A 27720-nucleotide genomic window follows, 5' to 3' on the forward strand; every position below is an offset into this window, starting at 1 on the left:
TTCCTGCCTCTCTTGCAGCTAGGATGTGAGCACATGGCAGAGGCTCAGCCAATCAGATGCCCCCATTCTGTGTTTGTTTTTTTAAAATCAGATGCTCATAATTCCAAGAAACAGGAACAGTGGAGGGTTTATTTCAGCAAAAGAGCCCGCAGTGATATCCAGTGTCCAGAGGCAGCAGGGAAGCAGAGCAAGCAGAAGTGGAGCTCAGGGTCCCAAGCAATGGGGTTTGGTGGCAACTGTATCTTCCCTGAACTGGGTCTTTGAGTGACTTTTCATTCTGGTTCTACCTACCTACCTCCCGACCTATCCTTTAAGCCTGATTATGCAGCCCCTGAGCTGGCAAGTAGCCAAAGGGTTTCCTTGCTAAAAATTCTAATTGGTACAGTGACCACAAGCAAATTGTTTAATTTGGGGGAGAGTAATAATGTCTGCCTCATGCTTCCTTTTCTTAAAATATGTTTTTTGTTGATGTTTTGTTTTGTTTTGGAGAGAGAGGAAGGGAGAGGGAGAGAAACACCGATGTAAGAGAGAAGCCGACTGGGGATCAAGCCTGCAATCCAGGAATGTGTCCTGACCAGACCAGTGACCTTTTGATGCATGGGACGGTGCTCAACCAACTGAGCTATACCAGCCAGGGCTCATGCTTTCACATGACATTTAATTGATAATAAATGTCTATCCTGTGTTTAGCACAGTTCTGGGCAGAGAGTGCTCAATTCACTTTAGTTACAATTTCTTTGTTTTGAAGGGTCAGAGAAGGCAAAGGGGAACCTTGAGTGGGTTGGACCTCTATTGTCTCATTGAAAGTAGAGCTAAGTTCCTCTGTTGGGTGGAGGAATGGGGCTTGGAGAAAATGGACAGTCTAGAAAAGCCATTCTGGGCGACACAAAAGAATCACCCATAAGCACAGAGCTGAGAGGTTGAAACCTCTGATCAGGGCTGGAGGCCCCAATAAGAAAACCGAATGTGTGCTCAGGACCCCAGCAGGGCATGGGTCAAAAATAAAGTCAGGAAATCTCAAGAACCCATTTTAATTTCAGCATACAAGAACGCTTTGTGTCATCTTTATACATAAAAGCCTAAGCAACCCGCCGAAGCCGGTTTGGCTCAGTGGATAGAGCGTCGGCCTGCAGACTGAAAGGTCCCAGGTTTGATTCCGGTCAAGGGCATGTGCCTTGGTTGCGGGCACATCCCCAGTGGGAGATGTGCAGGAGGCAGCTGATCGATGTTTCTCTCTCATTGATGTTTCTAACTCTCTATCTCTCTCCCCTCCTCTCTGTGAAAAATCAATAAAATATATTAAAAAAAAAAAAAAAAGCCTAAGCAACCCAACAACTGAACAACTGAAAGACCAGTCGACCGGTTGCTATGATGCACACTGACCACCAGGGGGAAGACACTCAACACAGGAGCTGCCCCTGGTGGTCATTGCATTCCCATAGCACTGCTGCAGCGGCCCGATCCTCTCCCAATCAGGACTGACTGGGCGCAAGCCCGTGGCAGGCATAGCAGGCACAGCAGGCCGGGATGAGGGTTTCAGCCCAATCCCCGCAGGCCATGCCAAGGGACCCCCCAGTACACGAATCCATGCACCAGTCCTCTAGTTTCACATAACTAAAATTTTATTTCAAAGTTGAATGTTGTTTTATTTTGAATTCTACTTGTTTAAGGTCATTCATTCAAAGTGTTTGCGCGGATTTGATCTGTGTGCAGTGTTGCTGCTCAGGATGAGGGAGTTTGGGGCCATCACCCAGCAGTGCCGTGGAGGTGCCAGGTGTTTGGTTTGGTCCAGAGTTGGGGGAGCCACATGCCCTTGACTATGTCATTCAGTGACTACAGGACTCAGCATCGAATGAGACAACATAGCACAATGTTGGTAAATCTGTATTCTGAAGTTAGTCTCCTGCCAGTGTTACTTTGTTTTGAAAATTTAAGTTACTCTGAAGCTATTTCCTCAGCTATATTATGGAGTTAACTAGAGGCCCGGTGCACGAAATTTGTGCATGGGGGGGGGGGGCGGGAGATGTCCCTCAGCCCAACCTGCGCCCTCTCACAATCCAGTCCCCTCAAGTAGGGTCCCCAGGCCTGGCCGGCAATCAGGGCCTATCAGGGTTTTCCTTCCCCCAACTGCCGGCAGCTGGCCCCACCCCCGCTGGTGCCGCTGCTTGCCACCTGTGCAGCGCTGCCCCCCCTTTCCCGCCACCAGTCGCCTCCCTCTGCGGGTGAGAGGCGTGGGGTGCAATCACTTGGCTGGCCTGGGCCTCCCTCTGCGGGGCGATCACTGGCCAGCTCCACACACCCACCACAGTGTCGCTGACCAGTGGCCTGGGCCTCCCTCTATGGGGCGATCGATCATGGGGCCCCCAGATCAATTGCCCCACAGAGGGAGGCCCCACCCTCCCACTGCAGTGCCACCAGCCAGGTAGCCTGGGCCTCCCTCTTTGAGGCGATTGTGGGGCAATGGCAGGACCCCCCGACCAATGGCATCGCACTCGCCTTGGCTGGCCTGGCGCCAGTGCATGTCATAGTGTGGTCATCCAGAAGGTCCTCTGGATGGTTGTTCTGCTGTTTAGTTGCTTGGTCAATTTGCATATTACACTTTTATTATTATAGACTAGGGGCCCGGTGCACGAAATTCGTGCACTGGGTGGCGGGGGGGAGTGTCCGTCAGCCCAGCCTGCCCCCTCTCACATACTGGGAGCCCTCAGGCGTTGACCCCCATCACCCTCCAATCGCAGGATCGGCCCCTTGCCCAGGCCTGACGCCTCTGGCCTAGGCATCCGGCCCGAGCAGCGGGGACCTGCAGTGGCAGCGGGGGGTGCCGCGATCTGCGGGCTCTGCCCCTGCCCCTGCAGGATGCCTCTGGCTGAGGCGTCCGGCCCGGGCAGCGGGGACCCGTAGCTGCAGCGGCCCCACGATCGTGGGCTTCACTTTAGGCCCAGGCAAGGGACCCCTAGCTCCTGGGACTGCCAGCTTCGACCGTGCCCAGCTCCCATCGCTGGCTCCACCCCTACTTCCTGCTATCACTGGCCAGGGCGGAAAAGGCACCTGATTCTCCGATCATGGCTGGGGGGCAGGGCAAAGGCAGCCCCAGGGCCGCCTTTGCCCTGCCCCCCAGCTCTTAGCTCCCCCCTGGGTTTCCAATCACTGTCAGTGGCAGGGGGCTTCTTCCTGCTTTCCCTTTCGCCTCCCTGCATTGTGCCTACATATGCAAATTAACCGCCATCTTGTTGGCAGTTAACTGCCAATCTTAGTTGGCAGTTAATTTGCATATAGCCCTGATTAGCCAATGAAAAGGGTAGCTCGTACGCCAATTACCATTTTTCTCTTTTATTAGTGTTGATAATAGTGCTTACTTCATAGGGTTGTTAATGAGGATCCAGTGAGTGAATACACATAAAGCACTAAGAATGACACCTGACACTGAGTGACCGTAATGTTATCATTGCAATAAACTGGAAATTCCCAACCTGGAGATGTCAGACCCTTTCTTATTACAACTCTTTGCAATGTTTCATAAGCGCCCTTATGAGTCCTTACATATACAGCTTGCCCAAAGAGTGAGAAATGGCCTTGACTGAGATAAGGAATAATGGCAAAAGGTAGTTTTTTGTTGTTTTGTTGTTGTTGTTAATCCTCATCTGAGGATATTTTTTTCCATTGATTTTAGAGAGTGGGAGGAAGGGGGAGAGACAGAGAGAGAGAAACATCGATATGAGAGAGACATATTGATTGGTTGTCTCCCAGGGATCTGGTGCCTGGGATCGAGCCTGCACCCGAGGTACGTGCCCTTGACCGGAATTGAACACAGGACCTCTAGTCCTTGGGCCGACACTATCCACGGAGCCAAGCCAGCTAGGATGAAAAAGATAGTCTAATTGCTATAGCACATTTACGTGTGGGTGCCTGGGTCTATATTTGTATAGACTTCGTTTATATGTACTTGTGTGTATGTGTGTAAATTTTGCATATTTGTATATGCTCAAATTTTGTATGTCTTGTGTATATTGTGTGTGCATGTGTTATTTGTATGTAGTTTGTGTGTGTGAGTATTTGTATGTATATGTGTAAGTATCTTATACTTACATGTAGTTGTGTGTGGACATGTAATTGGTGTGTGGGTGTGTGTTTGCATATTTTTGAATACATATCTGCATATGTATTTGTTCTCAGTCCCTTTGCTCCCCTCTCGCCCCTCCATTCTATGACTGGACGTGGCAGTTGCATAGTGATTTTCCTGTTAAGCCGGGAGGTCTGGCCCAAAGCTAAGAGAAGTGCCTGAAGGGGGAGCAAGGAGCAGGAGCTACCAAGGTCGCCAGCGCATAGAAGCCACCGTGAGCGAGGAGGCCAGGAGATAGGCAAAGCGGCAGGCCTGGTGGGCGAGCCAAGTTGTCCCTGGTTACTGTGTGATATCTCCTGGGACCCACCAAGGCCAGAACAGACTGTGGCCTCCACCTTTGTAATGCCTCCCACATGGGTACAGCCTGGCCGGGCCAGTTCTCTAAGGCCGGCAGCACTCACCCCCTCAAATCTGTGCAGTTGCTTTTGTAAGTTTTTAAAGGGCCACTCACTCCCTGCAGCCTGAATTCCTCAGTGGGGTCAGAAACTAGTTATCAAGTTCCCAGATGGGTCCCACACAGTCCAGGTACTTAAATATATATATATTTATTTATTTATTTATAAATATATTTTTATTGTTTTCAGAAAGGAAGGAAGAGGGAGAGAGAGATAGAAACATCAATGATGAGAGAGAATAATTGATTGGCTGCCTCCTGCACGCCCCACACTGGCCTAACTGGGAATCAAACCATGACCTCCTGGTTCATAGGTCGACACTCAACCACTGAGCCACACTGGCCAGGCTGGCCGTTGTTTTAAAGTCTATTTTTTCTGGTATAAGTATTACTAGCCTAGCTGGTTGTTTGTTTGTTTTTTCATTTCCATTTGCATGAAATATCTTTTTCCATCCCTTTACTTTCAGTCTGGTGTATCTTTTGATCTCAAGTGGGTCTCTTGTAGACAGCATATGTACAGGTCTTGTTAACTTATCCATTCAGCCACCCTAAGCCTTTGGATTAGAGCATTTAACGCATTTATATTTAAGCTATGGTGGGTGCTGCAAAGGAGAAGTGCAGGATGCAACTGACAGGGTCAGGTCTAGGGTGAGGCAAAGGAAGTGCCCAGGGTGCAACATTAAAAGAGGCACTTGCACGACCCTAAGAGTGAGGGCCTCCTTAGATGCTGTGTCATGGACACCCCTCTCTCCACCCTAGTCCTGCCCCTGGCAATCAGAAAGGTCAAAGGTTAAAGGAAAGGCCTCAGGGGCAGTATTCCCTGGTGGTGGTCATTTGTGCCCTGAGGACGCCCAGCATCTGGGCCCCTTTCCATCTGGGGGTAATTCTCTAGTCTTCGGGTCTCCATGGAAACGAGAACTGACCTCCCACCACAGAAAGCACTACAGACGAATATTCTTCTGCGCCACCTTGGGAATTAGCAGGAGGCACACGACCCAAACTCAGCCAACTGGACACTCTAACAAAGGACTTTGAATTTTAAAAGATTAAGTCCAAACCACAGGGCAGGTGAAAAAAATATTCACATAGTGGCGTTAGCAATGGCAAGAGTTCAGGTGTGATGCTATTGTCCAGTGTTAGGATGGCCGTGCTGGTGGTGGAATGAATCCTGGTAGGTTATTCCTGCTGTCCACTCTCCCTGGGACCTGCCCAGCCCAATTGTCTAGACTTCCAGTTAGTTCTACAAACTACATGCTATCCTTTTAAGAAATTCCTTTCCTGCCCCTTTTGTCTCTGACAAATTCTGGCCATCACATCCAATAATGACAGAGACGCAGCAGGCTGAGAATGGATCCTTAGGTTCACCGCACATTCTTCTTGCGTCCTTGTCTTCCTCTAAAATACCCAGAGACTGCGCCTCATAGCCTGCCTCAGCCTTACAGACTCTAAAGCCGCACTGTCCAATATGATGACCACTAGCTGTATACCTTTAGCGATATAAGTTTAAATATAAATTAATTTAAATTAGAAAGTCAGTTCACCAGTCATACTGGCCAAATTTCAAGTGCTCATTGGCCACATGTGGCGAGTAGTTACCATATAGGACGACATAGATAGAGAACACTTCCGTCGTTGCAGAAAATGCTACTGTGCTGGCCTAGAAAACAAGAATCAAATGGATAGAATGAACATTCCTTATTTCTATCACCTGGGATCAGCCGCGAGGGCCAGCAGGCTAGGAGCTATGTGCAAGACTGAGGTTATTTCCACCCACTGGTCTATCCTGTTTCCTTAATACCCTCCCCCTCCAACACACACACACACACACACACACACACACACACACACACACCTTTCTTCCTTTCTATTCATTTCTAAGTACACTTGGTGGAACTGCCAGACACAGAGACTAGCCGAGAATGATTTAATAGAACTGTGGGATCCAGTGATGTTAGACTCAGGTTGGCTACGACCTGTCGGGCTGCAGAAAGTTATCCCGGGCTTCCAGCTGAGTTTGAGGATTTGGTGTTGACAGGCACGTACTTCGGATTCACACAGCACTTGGCCTCAGCATTGCATAATATGTGGAATACTTCACCCTCTTCACATGTGGTTCTGCAAATTCCCAAACTACGCCAACACTTCATGACTGAAATGAAAAGGGGGCGAGAGGGGGCAAGCTTGGTCTGGAAGTAAAGCAGAGAACTGGGGAAGTGGGAGGCCAAAGTAGAGAAGACAGTAGTAAGGGAAATAGAAAATGTGTGCAAAGAAGCCCTCATAAGGCATCTTTCAGGTTTAGGAGAGATTATAGGTCACTATCCTTTCTTTTCCCACTTGTGTCCCCAGTCAGAACCTCAAAGTCCGCCTCACTCAGTGGCCTGGAACCTCTCGTGGGGCAGGCAAGAGGTCCCCCTCTCTCCAGGGGGTCATCTCTCTCATATTATAATATAGCCAGGTGCCCAGTATCAGTTAGTTCCCATTCCCTTTGTCCTTCAGTACCTTCCTGACCATGTCAGTGAAAAGGGACAGGAATCGGAAATACACCCATCTCCACAACATCCTGAGGCTTTTTACTGCCAAGGTCATTAGGAACAATTGTTCTGGGGAACCTGCTACCTAAAGGAGATACATTAAGGCTGCCTAAGAGAGTGCCATCAGAATCCTCACACAATCAGAAATTCAGGAACCATTTTCATGGAGGCAATGAGAGATCAAAATTCAAACCCCCCAAGGAATGTTTCAGAAAAACTCCCATTTTCTCTGTACTCCATGCACTCGTCCCTCTCCTCCTTGTACCCTGCTCCCCCACACCCCACCTCCAGGTCATGTTCAACTTCTTCTATGCCAACCAGAGAGAGCAGTTCAAGATGGTCAAGTAACGGCACCCGAAAGATCAGTTGGTACCAGAGGACCCAAACTTCCCCTTAGCTAGAAAGGCCTCTGTGGGGCCCGCCCGGCCTTTCTCCCAGGCCAAGCCGTTAGAGCCCCAGCGTCCCCTGAATGGGCGCAGGTTCCCTGAGCCACGACCCCTGGGGGAGAGCCTGGTTACCTTTGGCGGCCTGGGCCAGTGTCAGGGTAACGGTCAAAACCAGAAGCATGAGCTTCATGGATGACAGAAGAGAGGAGGCTTCTGGGCTGGCAAGTCCAGCAGCCCAGACTGGTATTTATTGCCCCAAGGGACAGGGTAGAGCCATGGCCAGTGAACCAGAAAGGGAACAGTCATTTAAGATTAGATGGGCAGACAAGTAATCAACCACACTTCCAAAGGAGGCTTGGACGGGGGGTGAGGGTGGGGGCGGAGGTGGAAGTAAAGTTAGCAAAGAGAAGGCACAGGCTTGTCTTTGAAAAGTTTCATAATGCAACCAGAGAGTGAAGGGGGAAATGGATTTTTTAAAATTTATTTTATTGTTGAGAGTATTACAGATGTCCCCCATTCTCCACTCTTGCCCCTCTCCGTCCACCTCCCAATCCCCACACCCAGGCCTTCACCTGCCTATTGTCTGTGTCCATACATGCTTATGAGTTCTTTGATTAATCTCTTCCCGCCCGCCTTCCCTCTGAGATCTGTCCATCTATTGCATGCTTCCATGTTTGTGGTCCTATCTTGTTCATCAATTTATTGTGTTCCTTAGATTCCACCTATAAATGGGATCATGTGATATTTATCTTTCTCTGACTGGTTTATTTCACTTAGCTAAGTATTCTCCAGGTCCATCCATGCTGTCTCAAAGGATAAGAGATCTTTCTTTTTCCTCTGGGGAGGAATCTGATAACATTTAATCCAAGTAAGTGTAAGCACTTGTTCTGACCCAGAAATTCCACTCCTGGGCACATATCCCAAAGGAATCCCGCACGTGTCTGTAAGGGAATGTGCACAAGGATCTCTATTAAAGTAAGGCCCGTAGTGGCAGGGAGTTGAAGACAAGCTGAACTTCACCTCTGGAGAGTGGAAGGTTCAAGGTGACGGGTGCACACCATGGAGTATTATGTAGCTATCATAAGCTAGAGAAGTAGGTGTATATAAGTAAATGTAGATGGGTGTTTAAAACCAGTGCTGACTATAATAGTATCATCATTTTGGGAAACAGTTTGACAGTTTCTCTTTTTTTAATATATTTTTATTGATTTCAGAGAGAGGAAGGGAGAGGGAGAGAGATAGAAACATCAGTTATGAGGGAGAATCATCAATCCTTTGCCTCCTGTGTGCCCCCTACTTGGGGTGGAGCCCACAACCTGGGCATGTGCCCTGACCTGGAATTGAACCATGACCTTCTGGTTCATAGATTGATGCTCAACACTGAGCCACACTGGCCGGGTGACAGTTTCTTACAAAGTTAAGCATGCATCTACCATACAACCCAACAATTTCAGTCTCAGATAACTGATCCAAGACATACACCAAAAAATGTACATAAATTATTGTAGCAGCTTTATTCATCGTAAGTAGAAACAACCGAAATGTCCATCAACTAGTAAACAAATAAATTGCAGTATATTCATACGAATAGACTATTGCTCAGCAATAAAGAATTAACTGCTGTTACACATGGTGTGGAAGAATCTAAAAAGCACTGGACTGGGTGAAAGAAGCCAGACCGAAAGAATAAGTTCATTTCTATGAAACTCAAAGAAAAGACAAATCCAATCAATAGTGACCAAAAAACATACCCACAGTTGCCTGGGGCTAGTGGGTGCAGGCGGGCATTGCCTGAGATGGGGCATGACAGAACTTTCAGGATGATGAAAATGTACACGATGTCAAAACTCATCAAACAACTTAAAATGGGCGTGTTTTATTTTATGTAAATTACATCTCAGTAAAGTTGACTTCTTTTAAAATTAGTGCTAATTTTTAAAAATAAGCAACAAAATGAAGCATAAAACAACTTATATAAAGTAAAAATATATACACATTACAAACATACAAATTGCCCTGGCCAGTGGGCTCAGTGGTTAGAGCTCCGGCCTGCACACCGAAGGGCACGTACCTCACTTACAGGTCCCCTCCCCACCCCTGTCAGGGTGCGTGTGGGAAGCAACCAGTCAATGTGTTCACTCTCACATCAATGTTTCTCTCTCACTCTCTCCCCCTCTCTAGAGAATTGAAGGTTAAATGTGCTTCCTTCCCTCCCTTCTGTTCTCTGAAAAGCAATGGGGAAAAAATATCATTAGCTGAGGATTAACAACAACAAAAAAAGATACAAATTAAAACATTGAGAGTTGTCTATGCAGGACATAGATAGGAGTTGATTATGGGGATAAAAATCAATAAGTCAGCAAAATAAAACGAGAGACTTTGCATAAGACCAGTAATGACAAATTTGTCATAAATAATTAACTCAACCCCTGACAGCAGAAGACTAAAAAGAAAGAAAACAAACTGCTCTATTGGCAGGGGCCTCGCTTCCAACATGGCTAGTGAGGAAACCAGGCCTGTGGGCTGGAACTCATTTCCTCCCCTTCCCGACAGGACTGCAGAATACAAACCTGAAGGGCCACTGGCGTTTACACGGCCCAGGGCAAGGCCAGAGGGCGCACCTTCACCCACGCTCGAGGAAGGAGAGTATTTCTAGTTAGAAGATTAGGGTGTTGGGCTGAGAGTCCTGACCGGCTGGAGAGAGAGAAGAGAGCAAGTCATGGGAGCACTCTTCTTGCAGAAGCCTTCGTCTGGGAGGGACTCCTTTGCACATCCAAAGAGCCCCTAGTGACCCCAAGGTGCCCCCACATTGAACTCCTATTCGGACATCTACTTGCCCTCCAGCACAGAACTCCATCACAGCTCTGCACGTTTGCTTCTGGTGGATGCTGCCTACCAGAATACAGTGGCCTGAGGAGGGGATGGCCTGGCTCCGTTACGTGCATTCTTTAGCAGAATCAGCAATGGTTTTACATCTTAGAGGAGACTCCTTCCCATCTGGCACAGGTACTGCAAGACAAAATGCCCTGCTTGCTCTCCAAGCTAAAAAGGGTTTCCCCACACCTGAGCCAGATTGATCTGCATCTTTGGGATGTCTTAAGATTTAGCATCTCCACCTCCTCGCTTCTGCTTCTATTCATCATCAACTATTTTGCCATGGCTCTCATTCAGAGCTCTCCAAGAAAATCATCGATGGGCTACAAAGAATCGGATTCATTAGCTAATACAGGTAAACCTTCGTAAAAGGTTCAGAAAACTATGGGACCACACCCTTACTGATATCTGCAAATCTGAGCTTTTCTTTGTTGCCAGGCATGAGATAGGCACCTGTCATTAAGAACAGAAAAAGAGCACAGAAAGTTATGAAAGCAGAGCAAGAAAAATAAGAAAGGAATAAAGAACTGGGTGGGAAGGTGTGGTTTTCAGACAGGATTACAGACTTGGCCCTGGCCAGTTTGGCTCAGTGGATGGAGTGTTGGCACTGGGACTGAAGGGTCCCGGGTTCAATTCCAATCGATGGCACATACCTCAGTTGCAGGCTCAATCCTTGGCCCTGGTTGGGGCACATGCAGGAAGCAACCAATCGATGTGTCTCTCTCACATAGATGTTTCTCTGTCTCTCCCCCTCCCTTCCACTGTCTCTAAAAATCAATGGAAAAATATCCTCAGGTGAGGATAAACAAAACAAACAAACAAACAAACAAGACTACAGACTTGGACAGGAAGAGTCTGTAAGTAGTCTGTTAGGAAGGTCATCTGAGGATGTGGGAAGGTAGGAAGCTTTCAGCAGAAAGGGATTCGCACTGATGAGTGAACTTCGTTGTGAAGTGCCCAGGAGCCCAGAGTCCCAAAACTGAAAGTGTACTCAGACCCCTGGCCTTGACGCCAATCAGATGTGCTTGACCCTCTCTCTAGGCTCCTGAAGTGCTGTGGTCCTTCGCTTACCACTGTGCACCTCTCTTCCTGAGCCACCGGTGGCTACCGCTACCATCTCTGGCCTAGTGGCAGATGGGATGGTATCTGATATTCCGAAAGCTCTGCTTCTGTTCCCTGCTGGGCCATTGCTCTTGCTCCGACCCAGTGTTAACCGCAAGCCTCCCTGGCTGGAGGGTGCCTCGCCTCGAAAACGAACCTTCTTATGCTTCCAGTGGGTTTATCCCATCCTGGCCAGGACCCTGCCACGCCCTCCTCAGGCTTCTGCCGCCACCCTGTTGTCCTCTGCTTCCAGCGCGGCCACTCAGGAAAGGAATTGCACGGTGAGAAAAGAGGACGAAGCTACTGGCCCAAATGAGCTTGGAGATTTTCCTGGTTTCTATTACGTTCCGCGTCTCTGGCGCCTGGTGCCAAGTGCCATTAGCAATGGTGATGGCCACGCTGAGGCTTTTTCTTTGAAATGATGTTTGGCAATCTATCACAAAGGACATAAGCTTTGAAGCCAAACAAATCTGGATTAAAACCATCGCTTTGCCACGATTAGTGAAGTGACCCTGAACAATGCCTCTGGACGTCAGTTTTTCCTTCTCTCCCATGGAGACAACACTGCGGACCTCAGAGATTCGCTGTGGAGACTGCATGCGGCAATGCCCTGGAGGGGAAGCCCCTGGTGCCTGGTTGCAGCTGGTGTTTACTGTGAACTCACCCTCCTTGCCCTTGGGACATTTGAGTGCTGACCTCTTCCCGCCCCGAAGCTCTCCTGACCCTGCTTCCATGTCAACATAGTCAATATTCAAGAAAAGGAACAAGGATGGTCAGCGATCCAGAGACTTCTCTGCTCACTGTGCTTCCTTAAGTCAAAGTTGAACATTTCAAAACTTTGGGTCTCACCTCTGAGAGCCAGCATGCTTACCCCGAATCCAAGCTCAAGGGCAGACCTCGTGCCTCTGTGCCTGGCGTGCACACAGTGTAACTCTGAGCTCCGGTGAGAGATGATAAAGAAGGTCCCAGCTTTGTATCGGAGCATGTTTCCAGCTTATCGCTGTCCTGGCTCTCCTTGTGCCTCCAGGATGTCTTCCCGGCTTCTTATCTCTGCTGCTGCCTAAACTTGCCAGAAGCAGTTCTCTCCCCGAGTCCTTCATTCAATGTGTCTACTTTCCCAGGAACCAGCCATGGCTCTGTCCCCGTTGGTCATGTTTTCATCCCTCCTAGAATGCCCTTCTCCCACCTCCCCCTCCACTTCCGAAACCACCCAGGCCGTTTTAAGTTTCCTGTGGATGGAGGACTGAGGTGGTGGCAGACGAACTGTCTAAAGCAGCCGTGGGCAAACTACGGCCCGCGGGCCGGATCCAGCCCATTTGAAAAGAATAAAACTATTGAAAAAAAAGACCGTACCCTTTTATGTAATGATGTTTACTTTGAATTTATATTAGTTCACACAAACACTCCATCCATGCTTTTGTTCCGGCCCTCCGGTCCAGTTTAAGAACCCATTGTGGCCCTCGAGTCAAAAAGTTTGCCCACCCCAGGTCGAAAGGGTTTCTGCCCTTGAAATCCTTACAGCTTCCTTAGGAAAAGGAAAACACGAATTTTTAAATAAGCTTTATATCCTCCCCAAAACACTCAAGAAACGTTTGCCAAATAAATCGGATCTTGAGTAAGTATCTACTAGGTGCCCATAGTCTATTGAGCACAAGAAATACAGAGCATGGTAGGCTACAGTCCCCTGCTAGTCGGCTGTATTAGGATAAACCAAGTTATGAAGCAGTTACAGAGAAAGGAATCTCGGTGGGTTGTAAGAACCAAGGTTTACTCTTCACACCTGCTGCAGAGTCATTGCAGGTTGGCTGGAGACTGGGCCCGAATCTCCTCATCCTGGAACCAGACTGACTGAATGGCCACTCAGTTGTTGCTCATCATCACAGCAGAAGAAAAGAGAGCTCTGACGGGTCTTGAACTGGCCATTACATAGGTCCTGACCTTGGAAGGGACGTGTAGCTCATACCTCACTGGCTGCAACGGTGACATGGCCCCATTCCACCACAAGAGGGCCAAGAAGTGCAATTCCACCACAGGCCTAGAACCCAGAAAGCCAGAAATATTTGATGAATTGCCTTAATGACCTCCAAAAAGACAAGTAGGAGGCAACCTGGTGGATCAGGGGAAGGCACTGCCCCCATTACCCCGCTGCTGCTGCCACTGCCAGCCTGAGCCTCAGCCCTTCACAGCCTCCCATGGCTGCCTAAGCCTCAGCCCTCGCAGCTGCTGCGACTTTGTCTGGAAGGATGTCCGGAAGACGACCACTCTAATTAGCATATTACCCTTTTATTAGTATAGATGTTAAGACCCAGCCTTCTTTCCCATCTCAGCTTTGAGGACAGTGACAAGCAGGATTGTAAAGAATTCTTCCCAGGGAAATGCAACCACAAAGGAAATGCCTGACGACACAGATACTGTATGTCTTTGTCTGTTTGTGCTGTAACAAACTACCACAGACTGGGTGGGTGAGACCATAAACATTTATTTCTCACAATTCTGGAGTCCTGAAAGTCCAAGATCAGGGGACCAGCAGAGTCAGCATCTGGTGAGAGCCCACTTCCTGGTTCATCTCACTGTCTCCTCACTTTTTGGAGGAGATGAGCTCTGTGTGTCTTTTGTAGAAGGGCCCTAATCCCATTCATCAGGATTCTATCCTCCTGACCTGATCTCCTCCCAAAAGCCCCACTTCCTAATACACTGGGAATTGGGATTTCAACATATAAATTTGGGACAATGACAGACATTCAGTCTAAAAGGCTTGTGGAGGATTCTTCCCAGAAAAATGTGACCGTCCAAGAGGAAAAAAACTAAAGACACAGCAGGCACTGTATGTTCGCTGATACAATAAACCAGTTAGTAGTGGCCCACTCCAAACTATAAGCATATGGCCAAGAACGACTAACCAGATAAGGAAAGCTTCTAACACTATAAGTAAGTAAGTAAATAAATAAATAAATGCAACTAAAATGAAACAGATTATGCAGGGGATAATATCATCAGAAAAAAATTATCAAAATTCTCAGAAAAATAAGAGAAGCTATTGTAAGCATGAAACAAGAAAGGATGCTATTTTCAAAAAGAAAAGAAGAAACATAAGGAATGAGAAATACTTTAGAGAATAAAAGTAAAAAGATGAAATTTCTCGAAAATAGAATAAAATGGTAGAGATAAAAGCAGTAGAGAAAATATAAGGAAATAAGGGAATCTGTCGGGGAACTTAACATTTGAAACATAAGAATTCCAGAGAAAGGAAACAGGAAAAACAAAGGGCAGGATACCTATCATTAAAGAAATAAATCAAGAAAAAATAAGTCTTAGAATTGAAGGACATAAGTTTCCAGATTGACAGGGCCCATTGAGTGCTCAGTGAAATTGATTAAAATAAACCTTCAGTAAATTTAAGCACATCATCATGAAATTTCAAACACCCTGTAGACAAAGAGAAAAGTCTTACAAGCTTTCAGAGAGAAATAACAGGTCCCATACAGAGAGACCAGATTCAGAATGACTAGCTTTCTTCACAGTGACACTAGATGCTGAAAGACAGTGGAACAATGACCTTAAAAATGAGAGAATCATTTACAATATGGAATGAGCAACCAAACTACATGCTAACCAATTGTAAGATTAATGCAATGAGGTCAGACATTTTCAGGAAGCTGCCAAGAGGTCCTCTGCCAAACTAAAGGAGTATATCAAAAAAGACCCGCCCTGGCAGTGTTGCTAAGTGGTTGGAGCACCGAGGGATCTCGGGTTTGAGTCCCAGTCAAGGGCATATACTGGGTTGCCGATTCACTCCCTGCTCTCTGGTTGGTTGCGTGTGGGAGGCAACCGGTAAATGTGTCTCTCTCACATCAATGTTTCTCTCTCTCTCTCTCTCTCTCTCTCTCTCTCTCTCTCTCTCTCTCTTTCTCTCTCTCTCTCTCTCTCCCCCTCTCTCCTTCCACTTACTCTGAAAATCAATGGGAAAAATATCCTCAGGTGAGAATTAACAACAAAAAAATATAAAGAGAGAGAGAGAGGAGGACAGACCCAGGATCCAGAAAGCAGGGTATTTATCTCAGGAGACTACAAGAGATTCTCCCAGATGGTGTGAATGGAGATCCAGGATGGCAGCAGGTCACCAGGTGTAGAGACAACCAGTTCAGAGTAGAGCAGGTCCAAATGCCCAAGAAGAGAATTCTCCAAGAAGATAAAATTGATAAGTCCCTAATGGTGCTGAACATCTTCACTGAAGATAAAAGAATCAAATGCTCACCTCCCATACTAGGAGTTTAATGGGTAATACCTACTAGTAAAACTGAAAAACAAAAATTATGAATTAACAATATAAGTTAGCATATTGTTTATAGATATGGAAGTAAAATTCAAAGAAACAACAAAAGATGTGAAAATGGTTTTCTTTGGAAAGCAAGAAATGGAAGAAGGGAAATGGGTGACTCTGATAATTTATTATCCTCTCTTATTCAAAGTTGACTCTTAAAACAATGTGGATGTATTGTTTTGATGAAAATTTAAACTAAATATTAAAACATTAAGATAATATAGAGAGAGAGAAACAACAGAGTATGAAGTAGGCCGAGGGATAAACACAGTTTTCTGCCTAACTCTTCAGCTTCCATAACAATCCCAGAAAATAGGACCCCAGTGCAACACTGTCTACCCCTGGCTTTTGAGAGATTCTAATGAATATAATACGCATTTCTATGTATAACAGCAATAGTGCAGGAGACAAGGAGCTAGTTGCAAACGTATATGCAGACCGACATTTAATCCAGCAACCTCCTCAGGTTAGTTACGTGACGTTGGGTAAAAGGACTCTCCAGCCCAAGCCTCATCCAGAAAATAAAAGTGATGACACAATCTACTTGTTAGGGTGTTGAAAGGAATAGATGAGGTAAGATATGTGTAAGTCCATTTTCCCCTCCTGGAAATACTTCCTCACCCACACCTCTGCTTGAGTTTGATTGGGGTTACTGAGAGACACGCACAGAAGTCAGCCAGCGGTGTTTTAATCAAACTCGGGGATCTACGTGGTCAGACTCAGGGCAGGGCTCTCTCCACTGTTGCGCCCTCAGGCTTCAGCCGCTAATTCACTGCCGTGTTCTCTTCGGCTGGAACTTGGGCTTCACACAGCACAGCTTGCCGCTTGGACAGAAAATAAAGACTGTTTCGTCCTTACGGCATTCCTCCCGGCAGTTGCCATGAAGATTCCAGCATTTTTCAGTGCTGCCTGATACAAAGAGAAAAAGAGAAGGGAGGCGAATCAGTCCCGAGGGGAAATGAGTCCTGGCTTGAGAAGGCTAACGGTCAGGCTGGGGGGGGGGGGGGGGGAGTGCCATAGACGATGGAGGAGTCACCTCTAGATTTATAAGGTGGTAGAGTCTCGCATCCTTTCTGGACACCCCATTTCAAGTCCAGCCCTTCTTGAAAGTTCTCTCACAGGTTCCATGCGTCCTAATGGCTGGGAACATGGACTGTTGAGACCCATACACCTGGATTTTAAATCTGTCTACACCACAAGCCAACTGGGAGACCTTGGGCAGGCCATGACCCTTCTCAGAGCATCAATTTCTTCTTTTCTAAAAATAAGATACAGCACCCGCCTCAGAGAGTTGTTGTGGGGATTAAATGAAATGGTCTATAAAAACCATTAAATAAAGTCAGATAAATCATGACAGGACTTCAAAAATAATTATAAATTTTATAAACCATTCCATAAGTAAAGATAAAACTAGAAGGAACACGTGAGCAAATGAATGCAACAGATCATGGCTTCTGAGAAACACAAGGTGAAAAAGAGGATACATTCCTCAGAAAGAAAGGAAGAAGTGCCCTGGCCATTTTGGCTCAGTGGGTAGAGTGTTGGCCTGCAGACTGAAGGGTAACGGGTTCGATTCTGGTCAAGGGCACATCCTGGGTTGCAGGCTCGATTCCCAATAAGGGGCGTGCAGGAGGAGGTAGCCAATCAATGATTCTCTCTCATTATTGGTGTTTCTATCTCTCTCTCCCTCTTCCTTTCTCTCTCTGAAATCAATTAAAATGTATTTTTAAGAAAAGAAAGGAAGAAAGAGGTAAAAAGAAATTAATAGAAAGTTACAAATATTGATGATAAGCAAAAGAACTCCAACATACAAATAACAGGAAGCACCAAAGAAGAAATAAAGTCAAGGCAACAGAATACCACAAACTGCATTCACTAAACTTTCCCCAATATTGACTCCTCAAGCTAACATATTATTCCGCATTGAGAAATGAGTACATTGGAACTCAGAGCAGCCAAATGGCTTGTCGGGTGTCATAGAGCTAAAAACTGATGGAGCAGGTTCTAACCCAGGATTTGGAGGTGAATGGTGTTTCATGCCTGTGTCTGGCGTGAGCAGGCCCAAGTTGTGAGGCCGTGCTCCCAAGCAATCCACTCACATCCTGGCCTGTGGAAAGTTAGAGGTGCTGGGGGGTGCTGGGGGGTAGGGGGGCTGGATTGAGCTCCTCTCTGATGAGGGGATGGTGCTAGCACCTTGGCCTGGGCAATTTGATGAGGGCCCTTCTCTACTGAAAGCTATTCCATGGCTTTGGTGCAGGGACTGGTACTGACAGGCTGCCTTAAGGCAGCTGTGAATAGTGCAAAATCCAAGTAATTCCAGGGACCATGGGCAGAAAGGGTCACTGTTGCCTCCACTCTTTCCTGTTTCCCCTGCCGCCCCCCCCTCCCCCCCACTCCTCCTCAAACAGCAGACCTCCTGTCCCTGATCCCTGGAGCTGGCCAAAGAAAGGGGGTCTGAGAGGGCGGCTGAGGGAACAGTCTGGAGTTTACAGCTGGTTCCTAAGAGCTGGCGCCCGTTCCTGGCCAGGATGGCTGTCTGGGTGCCAGGTCCCCTCTGGGGTGGGCTTAAAAAATAAAGAAGCTGCGCTTGTTACACACCAAAGTGCCAGTGTGTTCATGTCGATTCCACAACCTGATTCATTATTTCAAATGGACAAATGAGTACATTGAAAGCAACTGGAGCCAAGTCGTTCTCTGGGGACATCATGGAGCTAATAAAGGTGGGGCAGGGTCGAACCCAGTACTTGGGGGCTCTTCCCTCTTCCCCAGGTCAGTGGTGGTGCCCATTGCCACCTGCCAGCCCGTCCTCCCAGGCCCTGGAGTGCCCTGACCGAGAGCCCCTCTCCACCCCGCCCCTCCCCGGGGAGGTCTACATTACCTGGAATGGCCTGGGACAAGAGCACCAGCACAGTCAGAGTGAGCATAAAAGGCGTCATGACTTCAGTAGCCCCAGGAGTAGTCTTGGGTCTCGAGAGGCGACAAGCCAGTGGATGAGAGCCCTGGACTCTTCTGCTCGCTCTCATCAACCAGGACATGATCAACTGGGTCACTTACACGTGCCCTCGGCTGCCCACGGGTACAGTCTGCCCTGAAACAGCCTGCCTCCCCCACACTTCTCAGTCACTATCTCAATGCCCCCGCATCCCCACTCACACCACCGAGCTGACCTGTCTCCTTTTATCCATCTTCACCTTTTGGGACCAGCAGGGAGAAGTCATACAACAGCCAGAAGGATTTAAAAAACATATAAACAGATGTCAGCCCTTGTTATAACTCAAAATCCTTTGTTATAACTCAAAATCCTCCAAGACTCCACATCACACATTGAAGGAAAGAAAAAAAAGCACAATCTTTATTATGCCCTACAAAGCCCTACCTTATCTGGTCTAGAGATCCACCGTTATGGTGATTTTAATGTAAGTTAGGCAAACTTCTTTATCAAGTTTAACTTTCCATTTTGAGGGCAGAGGAGGAGAGAAAGAACAACACTCACTCAGACCTTGGGAAGAATGTGTCTATCTGATCATTTTCTCTCTAAGAGAAAAGGCCCCACTGTCCAAAATGTTCAGTTTCTGCCCTTACCGGTTTGGCTCAGTGGATAGAGCAGTGGTTCTCAACTTTCTAATGCCGTGACCCTTTAATACAGATCCTCATGTTGTGGTGACCCCCAATTTCATTGTTACAAATTGAACATAATTAAAGCATAGTGATTAATCACAAAAACAATATGTAATTATATATGTGTTTTCCGATGGTCTTAGGCGACCCCTGTGAAAGGGTCGTTCAACCCCCAAAGGGGTCGTGACCCACAGGTTGAGAACTGCTGGGATAGAGCATCGGCCTGCGAACTGAAAGGTCCCAGGTTCGATTCTGGTCAAGGGCATGTACCTTGGTTGCGGGCACATCCCCAGTGGGGAGTGTGCAGGAGGCAGCTGATCAATGTTTCTCTCATCGATGTTTCTAACTCTCTGTAAAAAAAAATCAATAAAATATATTTTAAAAAATTAAAAAATAAATAAAATGTTCAGCTTCAGGAAGGATTTTGTCATCGAGAGTGAGAGAGGGAAGAGTTGAAAATATTCTGCTGGCTGTGCCACTCACTTGCTGTGTGACCTTAGGAAAGTCACTTGCCCTCTCTGGGCTTTAACTGCACCAATGAGCAGATTGGAACAGATGGGCTGTAGTACGCTATGGTTCTCTGGATGCTGAAAAGCCACAGAATGTGGAGTGCTGTGCGTTTTTGCCACCAATCCAGGCCAGCCTAATTGAGTTTACACCTAAGGATTCTCAAGGTGTCCTCAGCAGGCTCCAACTCTCTACACACTGGGGTCAGAGGCCTCTCCCCTGGTTCCTGACATCCAATATGCTATATGGCATTTGCAAACCACAGTCCCACTCTGGCCTGCTCCCTGTGTAGACAGTGCCCAGAGATTTGCTCTGGTTATTAAAAAGCCTTAATATTCTCTCCAGGATCCTGAATGGGTCTCACCACACCAGGCTATTTCCGGATAGGGTCCATGGGAGACAGATGAGGAATCATAGAAGAACCTGTTCTTACATGGTAAGATCCTATTTCCAGATAAGTCACATTACCATTACTTGGGGTTAGGATTTGAACATATCTTTTACGGGGAGATATAATTCAACCCACAACAGATGGTTTTTAAAAATTCCTATTAGGGTCTGGCTGGCATGACTCAGTGGTTGAGCGTTGACTTATGAACCAGGAGATCACATTTTGATTCCTGGTCAGGGCGCATGCTGGGGTTGCGGACTGATCCCCAGTGTGGGGCATGCAGGAGGTAGCTGATCAATGATTCTCTCTCATCATTAATGTTTCTTCTCTCTCCCTCTCCCTTTCTCTCTGAAATCAATAAGAGTATTTTTTTAAAAGTCCTATTAGGAGTGAAATTGGACATCTTTTCATATGTTTAAGTGCCTTTATTATTTTTGTGTGAATTGTCTGTTTATATTTTTTGTCCATTGTTCTACAGAATTTCTTTGGCATTTCTTCTCCTTTGTCTAATTTTTCTGTTTTCTATTTCTGAAATTTTTATTTTTCAGATGTTGAGCTCCTTGGACTAATTCTTTAATGTTTTTTACATTATATCTCCTACTTTCCATTCCTTTGATGTTTCCCCTCTAGTTTCTGAGAAATTTTAACAAATGTATCTTCCAACCCTTCTATTAATCTTTGCTTTCTATTTTATGCTATCATACTTTTATTTTCTATGAGTTCTTACTTATTCTTTGACTTTTCCTTTTTATAACATCCTATTCTTGTTTCATGGTTGTAGTAGCTTCTCTAATTTCCCTGAGGATTTGAATGATATTTTCCTCCCTACATAATCTATTTCCTACGTATGGTTAGTTGGTCTGTTTTAAATGAGATCTTTTTCTCTAATCAAGGATCACGTGACCTGTGATCCTTAACTATGTACTCATATTTAAGGGTGTACACTGCAAAGCTTATTAGAAACTCCATGAGTGCTTTGTTCAATTTGGTTTTGATGTCTATTTCCTACTAGTAGCCCTGCGCACGAATCCGTGCGCCAGTAGCTCGCTGCCACCCTCCAGTAGCTCTCTACCTGCTGCCCCGCCCTCGTGTAGCTCCCCCTGCCTCCCCTCGTAGCTTGCTGCCCTGCCCCCTTGTAGCTCGCTGCCCCACCCTCCTGCTGATCCATGAGCTGGTCGTTATGTGGCTTCACAGCCTAACAACCATTTGCATATTACATCGTTATTATATAGGATGAGAGACTTGGATGAGAGTATGTATGTGTTAATATTCAAAAGTGAAGTGGATCTAAGATGGTAGTGTCACACTCACCTCCTCCCAGGACCAAACTGGAATGACAGCTAAAATATAGAACAATGAACCTGTATAACCAACTGAAGACTAGCTGATCAGAAGGGTTCACAGAAGCCGCCCTGAGGCTGATAGGAAGGGCGGAGATGTGTGGGATCTAGTGAACAAAATAAGCTAACAACATACAAACAGACTCATAGATACGGAGAACAGACCGGCAGCTGTTAGAGGAGAGGGGGCTGGGAGGAAAAGGTGAAGGGATTAAGCAAAAAAAATCTATATATACAAAAGCCAAGCGACCAGAATGCTGGAAAGACTGGAATGACCGGAATGACCAGTTGCTTTGATGCACACTGTGGCCCCGATCAGCCCCCCACACCCTGACTGGGGGTGGGGGCGGCCAGCCAACCACCCGCAGCCCCTCCCCCTGGCCGGCCAGACCCCACCCATGCACAAATTCGTGTACTGGGCCTATAGTAGTAATAATAATAATACTAACAACAACTCATAGGCACAGACAACAGTAAGGTGATTACCAGAAGAAAGAAGGGTGAGGGGAGATAGAAGAGGGTTAAGGGGGTATGAATGGTGATGGAAGGAAACTTGACTTTGGGTGGTGAACACAATACTATATACAGATGGTGTATTATAGAATTGTACACCTGAAACCTATATATTTTTATTAACCAATGTCACCCCAATAAATTTAATGAGAACAAAATAAAAATAAATAAAAGTGAGGTACTAAAACGCCGATTGAAGCTCAAATGGAGGGGGTTTGCCAATCATGACATTGACAGTGAAGTGATTTGACTGGGCCATTTAGTGAGAAATGCCATGGTCAGTATCTTTAAATACTTTCTCCTTCTCAACTAGGAATTTTAGGGGTTAGGATGGGAATGAAGGCTGGTGGCTAAATCATTTCCCAGCACGTGGTTCAATTAATCCTCATGTTTTCTGTTTATTAAGCTTACTTTCAATGATACTTTGGAATCCCTTGCTAGAGAAAGTCTTTACGTTTTTTGTCATATTAGAGTTTTGCATATTGTAGGTCTAAGGTAATCGCTCTCTGCATAAAAGGGAGAAGAGGCTGAGTATCTAGTTAAACCTCCCTATTTTAACTCCTCCACGTTTCTCCCAATTTCTAGATGTGCCTGGTGCCACCAGATTCCAAGCTTGTATTTATTCTGTGGCTTAAATTGGGCTGGGTCTTAATTTTCCTCACTGCCAGCTTTAATTCCGTTTTCTTTAGTCTGCTAATTTATTTCCAGCCCATTTATCTGCTTTCAAGATTCCAAATGGTTATTGTGTTGTCCATCTCATTCTCCTCTTATTTATTGGATTATAACTTTTAAAAAAATCTCTGTAGTTGCTATAGTTTAAGTGCAACTTGGGAACTGAATGCCTAAAAAGTGTGTGTATTTAACCCACCATTTTTCCCGAAAAGCTCAATGCCGGGGTCCAACCCCAGCAGGTCTAGGGGTTCCCAAAGGCGTAGACGGAGTCGGCAAAGAAGGAATGACACGGAGACAGCGTTCAGTTGATCAGCAGCCTAGCCAGGATCTCCAACCAAGTTCTGGTCTCGATCTCCAGAGAGGTTCTGCTCAGGATCTCCAGCGAAGTGCTGGTTAGGATCTCCAGCCAGGTTCTGTGTCCATGTTCTCTTGCTAGGTTCTCCAGCCAGGTTCAGTCACCAGGTTCTAGTCAGGTTCTCTTGCCAATTTCTGTAGTCAGGTTCAGTCCAGGATCTTTTGCCATGTTCTCTCCAGCGAAGTTCTTCTGCCTGTAGGTTCTGTGTAGGTTCTGTCTGTAGGTTCTCTCTTCTAAGTTCTGTCTCCTGAGTTCTGTCTCCTGAGTTCTGTCTTCTAAGTTCTGTGTTCTAAGTTCTGTCTAGTTACATCTGTATTTATACCAGTTGATTCAATACTATCAATCTCTATTACAAAGGTTAGGGCGTTTCTTATCTCCATTCCAGGGAGAAAAGATTATGTAGCTTAAGCATGATTGTTCGTAGTTAAAGTGATTAATTACCCGCCTGGCACTTAGTTGAGGGGTTTTATTCCCTCCCTAACTTCAGGGGAAAATCCCTACCTGGGGAAACAACCTTTCTCAGAGAGGAGACCTTGGTTAAAACACATAGTGCCATATTAAGAACAGTATGCCATATATGCCAGGTCCCTTGAAACAGCAAGGATGGACAGGCTCCCAGCAAATTCCCCCTTTTTTATTTTTTAAAAGCAGGCATTAAAAAGAAAAACCTGAAATGCTCTCTTGTATCCATTTTAAGAGTAGGATTGGCGCTTTCCTCTATTACCTGAGTCTTGATCTATCATCCCAGGGAAAGCTTGGCAATCCTGCACTTTCCCAGGGTAGAAAGGCTGCAGTGGGGTTAAGGATAAGGCTCCTTGGGCCTACCTTCTCCCATGCCATTACATTTACCTTTCCCTCCTCAGAAAAGCATGGACATACTTCTTGTATAAAACGTCTGTCTGACTGGGAGTAACCTTAATTCCTCTGCTAGCAAGCATATATGTTAAAAGATCAATACAGAGTCTTTTTTCTTTAGACTCAGTATGGCACATCTTCTTAATCTAAAGATCAATACAGAGTCTTCTTTCTTTGGACTCAGTATGGCACATCTTCTCAATCTAAGGATCAATACAGAGTCTTCTTTCTTTGGACTCAGTAAGGCACATCTTCTCAATCTAAGTTCTGTACTATCCACCTTCTTACCCTACTTATCCTCTATAGGGGGGTCTGTAGCACCCTGGTGGAGTCCTATCCGTCCCGAGTGTGGGGGTTCTCAATGGGGGGGGGGGGGGGGGGCTTACCTAGGGGAATCCTTTTCCAGGTGTTCCCAAAGGTGTGGACGGAGTCGCCGAAGACTATCCACCCTTTTCCTATGGTGGAGTCCTATCCGTCCCGAGTGCGGGGCGCTTACCTAGGGGTCCCTGTTCGGGCGCCATATGCCGGGGTCCAGCCCCAGCAGGTTCAGGGGTTCCCAAAGGCGTAGACGGAGTTGGCGAAGAAGGAATGACACGGAGACAGTGTTCAGTTGATCAGCAGCCTAGCCAGGATCTCCAGCCAGGATCTCCAGCCAAGTTTTGGTCTGGATCTCCAGAGAGGTTCTGCTTAGGATCTCCAGAGAGGTTCTGTCCAGGTTCTCCAGTCAGGTTCAGTCACCAGGTTCTAGTCAGGCTCTCCTGCCAATCTCCGCAGTCAGGTTCAGTCCAGGATCCCCTGCCATGCTCTCTCACCAGGCTCCTCCTCCAGGCTCCGAGGCCAGTCCCTGTCCAGGATCCTCCGGCATGCTCTCTCCAGCGAAGTTCTTCTGTCTCTAGAGAACGTTCTGTGTAGGTTCTGTGCCTAGGCTCTGTCTCTCTTGGTCCTGTCTTCCAAGCCCTGTCTCCTAAGTTCTGTGTCTTGCTGTCTAGTTACATCTGTATTTATACCAGTTGATTCAATCCTATCAATTTCTATTACAAAGGTTAGGGCGTTTCTTATCTCCATTCCAGGGAGAAAAGATTATGTAGCTTAAGCATGATTGTTCGTAGTTAAAGTGATTAATTACCCGCCTGGCACTTAGTTGAGGGGTTTTATTCCCTCCCTAATTTCAGGGGAAAATCCCTACCTGGGGAAACAACCTTTCTCAGAGAGGAGACCTTGGTTAAAACACATAGTACCATATTAAGAACAGTATGCCATATATGCCAGGTCCCTTGAAACAGCAAGGATGGACAGGCTCCCGGCAGCTCAATGGTGTGTTTTCAAAAATTATATTCTCTTTTATTTCGGGTGCCTAAAAAAAGGCTATTAATTTCTGTATTTGATTTTCAATCCAAAACGATTCATTTTATTTTTTCTTTTAAATATATTTTATTGATTTTTTACAGAGAGGAAGGGAGTGGGATAGAGAGTTAGAAACATTGATGAGAGAGAAACATCGATCAGCTGCCTCCTGCACACTCCCCACTGGGGATGTGCCCGCAACCAAGGTACATGCCCTTGACCAGAATCGAACCTGGGACCCTTGAGTCCGCAGGCCGACGCTCTATCCACTGAGCCAAACCGGTTAGGGCCAAAACGATTCATTTCAAATCAAATCTGCATTTCTGGATCTCAAACCACTTAAGTCACAAAATGTTAACATTTTTACATATTTCTGGATTTTTTTTGGTCAATATTATGTCTAAGAAGATTGTACCTTTTTGTCTGGCCCCTGTGGCTCAGTGGTTGAGCATCGACCCATGCACTAAGAGGTCACCGGTTCAATTCCCGGTCAGGGCACATGCTCAGGTTGTGGGCTGGATCCTGGTACGGGTGTGCAGGAGGCAGCCAATTACCGATGTTGTTGTTCCTCTCTCATCAATGTTTCTATCTCTCTCTCCTCCTCCCTTCCTTTCTCTCTAAGATCAATTTTTAAAAAGCATATTTAAAAAAAGATTGCAGAAAAAGTGCATGCAAGCTGCTCCTCCCAGGGGGCCTGGGCTAAATGTCCTTGAGCATCTCCAGGAAGGCCTGCGGGGATGGCGCCTCCACATTCTGGAAGGTGTCCTGGACTCTGCTGTACAGGATGAAGTATTTCACCTCCAGCCAGATGAACCCGAAGTGGTTCTCATCGAACAGGATGAAGATTCCAGGGAAGCGCCTGGGGAAGGTGAAGCCATGGAAGGTGACCATGTACACGCCGTAGAAACACATCCTGCAGGTTCGGGGGTAGTTCTGGTCTCTTGAGCGCACGCCCACAGGCAGCACAAACGGGACAGGCTGCTCCTCCGGAGCTGCAGCCCCGGACTCCCCGGCGCTGGGCTGGGCAGGGCTCGGCCAGCCATGGCCCTGGCTTTCCTCAGTCCCGTCTTCTTGCTGCTGCTGCTGCTGCTGCTGCTGCTGCTGCTGCTGCTCCCGGGTCACCTGCTCGTCAATCTCCTGCACCACGCGGGAGAGCTCGTCGAAGTTGCGGAAGATCTCGCCATCTCGCAGCTGGATGCGGCGCCTGAGGTGGATCTCTAACGTCTTGGTTATTCCCATGACCTTCGTGACCCTGGCGTACTTCCCGTGGAAGCTGAGGAAGGCAATCATTGGGCCGTAGGCATCGTATTTGCCTTGGAAGAGGCCTGGCCTGATGAGGTCGTCCGGGCGGCGTGGCGGGAGGTAGAGGCGGCGGTAGGTCAGGCAGTCATACCGCTGTCCGTCCTCCTGCACCCGCCCCCGTTCTCCCCTGAGCCGCGTGGGTGAATCCGTTCGGTGGTCGGTCCTCTTGCACTGGACGGTGAGCCTGTCCTCCTGAATCTGCATGTGGCCGCGGTGGGGCCTGCCGAGGAGGCCCTCCAGGCACTCCACCGCGGCTGATTTCCCCTCCGTCAGGCGAATTCGGAACGAGGGCTGGAAACGTATTGGGCCATCCACATGGGTGTTAAGGGGAGGCCTGCACGTCCAACCAGTAATGCATAAGCCGTCCACCACGACGTTCAGCAGTGTTCTATAGCCATGGTCTAGCTGCCACAAACCCAAAATGTGTCTGTATGGGAACATCTTCGCGTAGAGTTCTCGATAAGACATACCGATCATCCTCAGGTCCTGCACGTTTTCATGAAAGCCAAACTCCTCGCGGCAGCGCCGTCTCCAGATGCTGTCGGTGTGCAGGATGTGGTGGAATTTGGTGCAGGCCTGGGCCAGGCTGGGCAGGTCGGTGCCGGGGAGCGAGGCGAAGATCTCCACCAGCATCTCCACCGGCAGGTCCTGCAGCGAGCAGCGCGGGGACGGCGGGGCCAGCATGGGACTCGCGATTCCTCCACTCCCCGCACAGCACCGCGATGCCGCGTCCGCCTCGACGTGCTTTTCTGCCGGGGCCGGCTTGCCGTTGGCTGCTGCCATCTCAGCTGGGCGCTGGCACTCCTGACGACACCGCTTGGCGTCGGCCGCTGCCGTCTCAGCTGGGCGCGGGCGCTTCTGAGGACACGGACATCCCCTGGAAGAGCCCACGCGGCAGAGGCAAGCGCACTCCTCCATGCCTCCACGCTTAACAGCCACCACAGCATGGGCCGCCGCGCCTCAGCCGGGCTTTAAACTGGCTCATCCTGCCCTAGATCCGGCCAAGCCCCCCAGGGCCTAGCCACACCCCCTCAGAGAGGAGCCAATTGTAGGACTTTAAAACCATACCCATTAACAGTCGCCTCCCTTTCCCAGT

At 47.4% G+C, this 27720-nt stretch overlaps 2 protein-coding genes across 2 annotated transcripts; both read right to left on the reverse strand.

Moving 5' to 3' along the window:
* Window positions 1-6505: 6505 nt before the first annotated feature.
* Window positions 6506-7621, reverse strand: LOC132240176 (beta-defensin 121-like). The gene is made up of 2 exons (XM_059707501.1): window positions 7564-7621; window positions 6506-6663 (listed from the first exon to the last, which is right to left on the reverse strand). Exons 1-2 carry the CDS (start codon window positions 7619-7621, stop codon window positions 6506-6508), a joined length of 216 nt encoding a protein of 71 aa, XP_059563484.1.
* Window positions 7622-25952: 18331 nt separating this feature from the next.
* LOC132240274 (F-box only protein 31-like) lies at window positions 25953-27720 on the reverse strand. The gene has a single exon (XM_059707568.1). The coding sequence runs from the start codon at window positions 27540-27542 to the stop codon at window positions 26022-26024; it is 1521 nt and encodes a 506-aa protein (XP_059563551.1). The 5' UTR covers window positions 27543-27720; the 3' UTR covers window positions 25953-26021.

The sequence above is a fragment of the Myotis daubentonii genome, chromosome 8, assembly GCF_963259705.1.
Source record: "Myotis daubentonii chromosome 8, mMyoDau2.1, whole genome shotgun sequence".
Taxonomy (NCBI): Eukaryota; Metazoa; Chordata; class Mammalia; order Chiroptera; family Vespertilionidae; genus Myotis; species Myotis daubentonii.

Bases quoted from the DNA above. Each gene is read 5' to 3' on its own strand.
- LOC132240274 (XM_059707568.1), bottom strand. From the start codon at position 27,542: ATGGAGGAGTGCGCTTGCCTCTGCCGCGTGGGCTCTTCCAGGGGATGT.
- LOC132240176 (XM_059707501.1), bottom strand. From the start codon at position 7,621: ATGAAGCTCATGCTTCTGGTTTTGACCGTTACCCTGACACTGGCCCAG. The intron at 6,664-7,563 runs GTAACCAGGCTC...TTTTCATTTCAG, and splicing joins ACTGGCCCAGGCCGCCAAAG to TCATGAAGTGTTGGCGTAGT.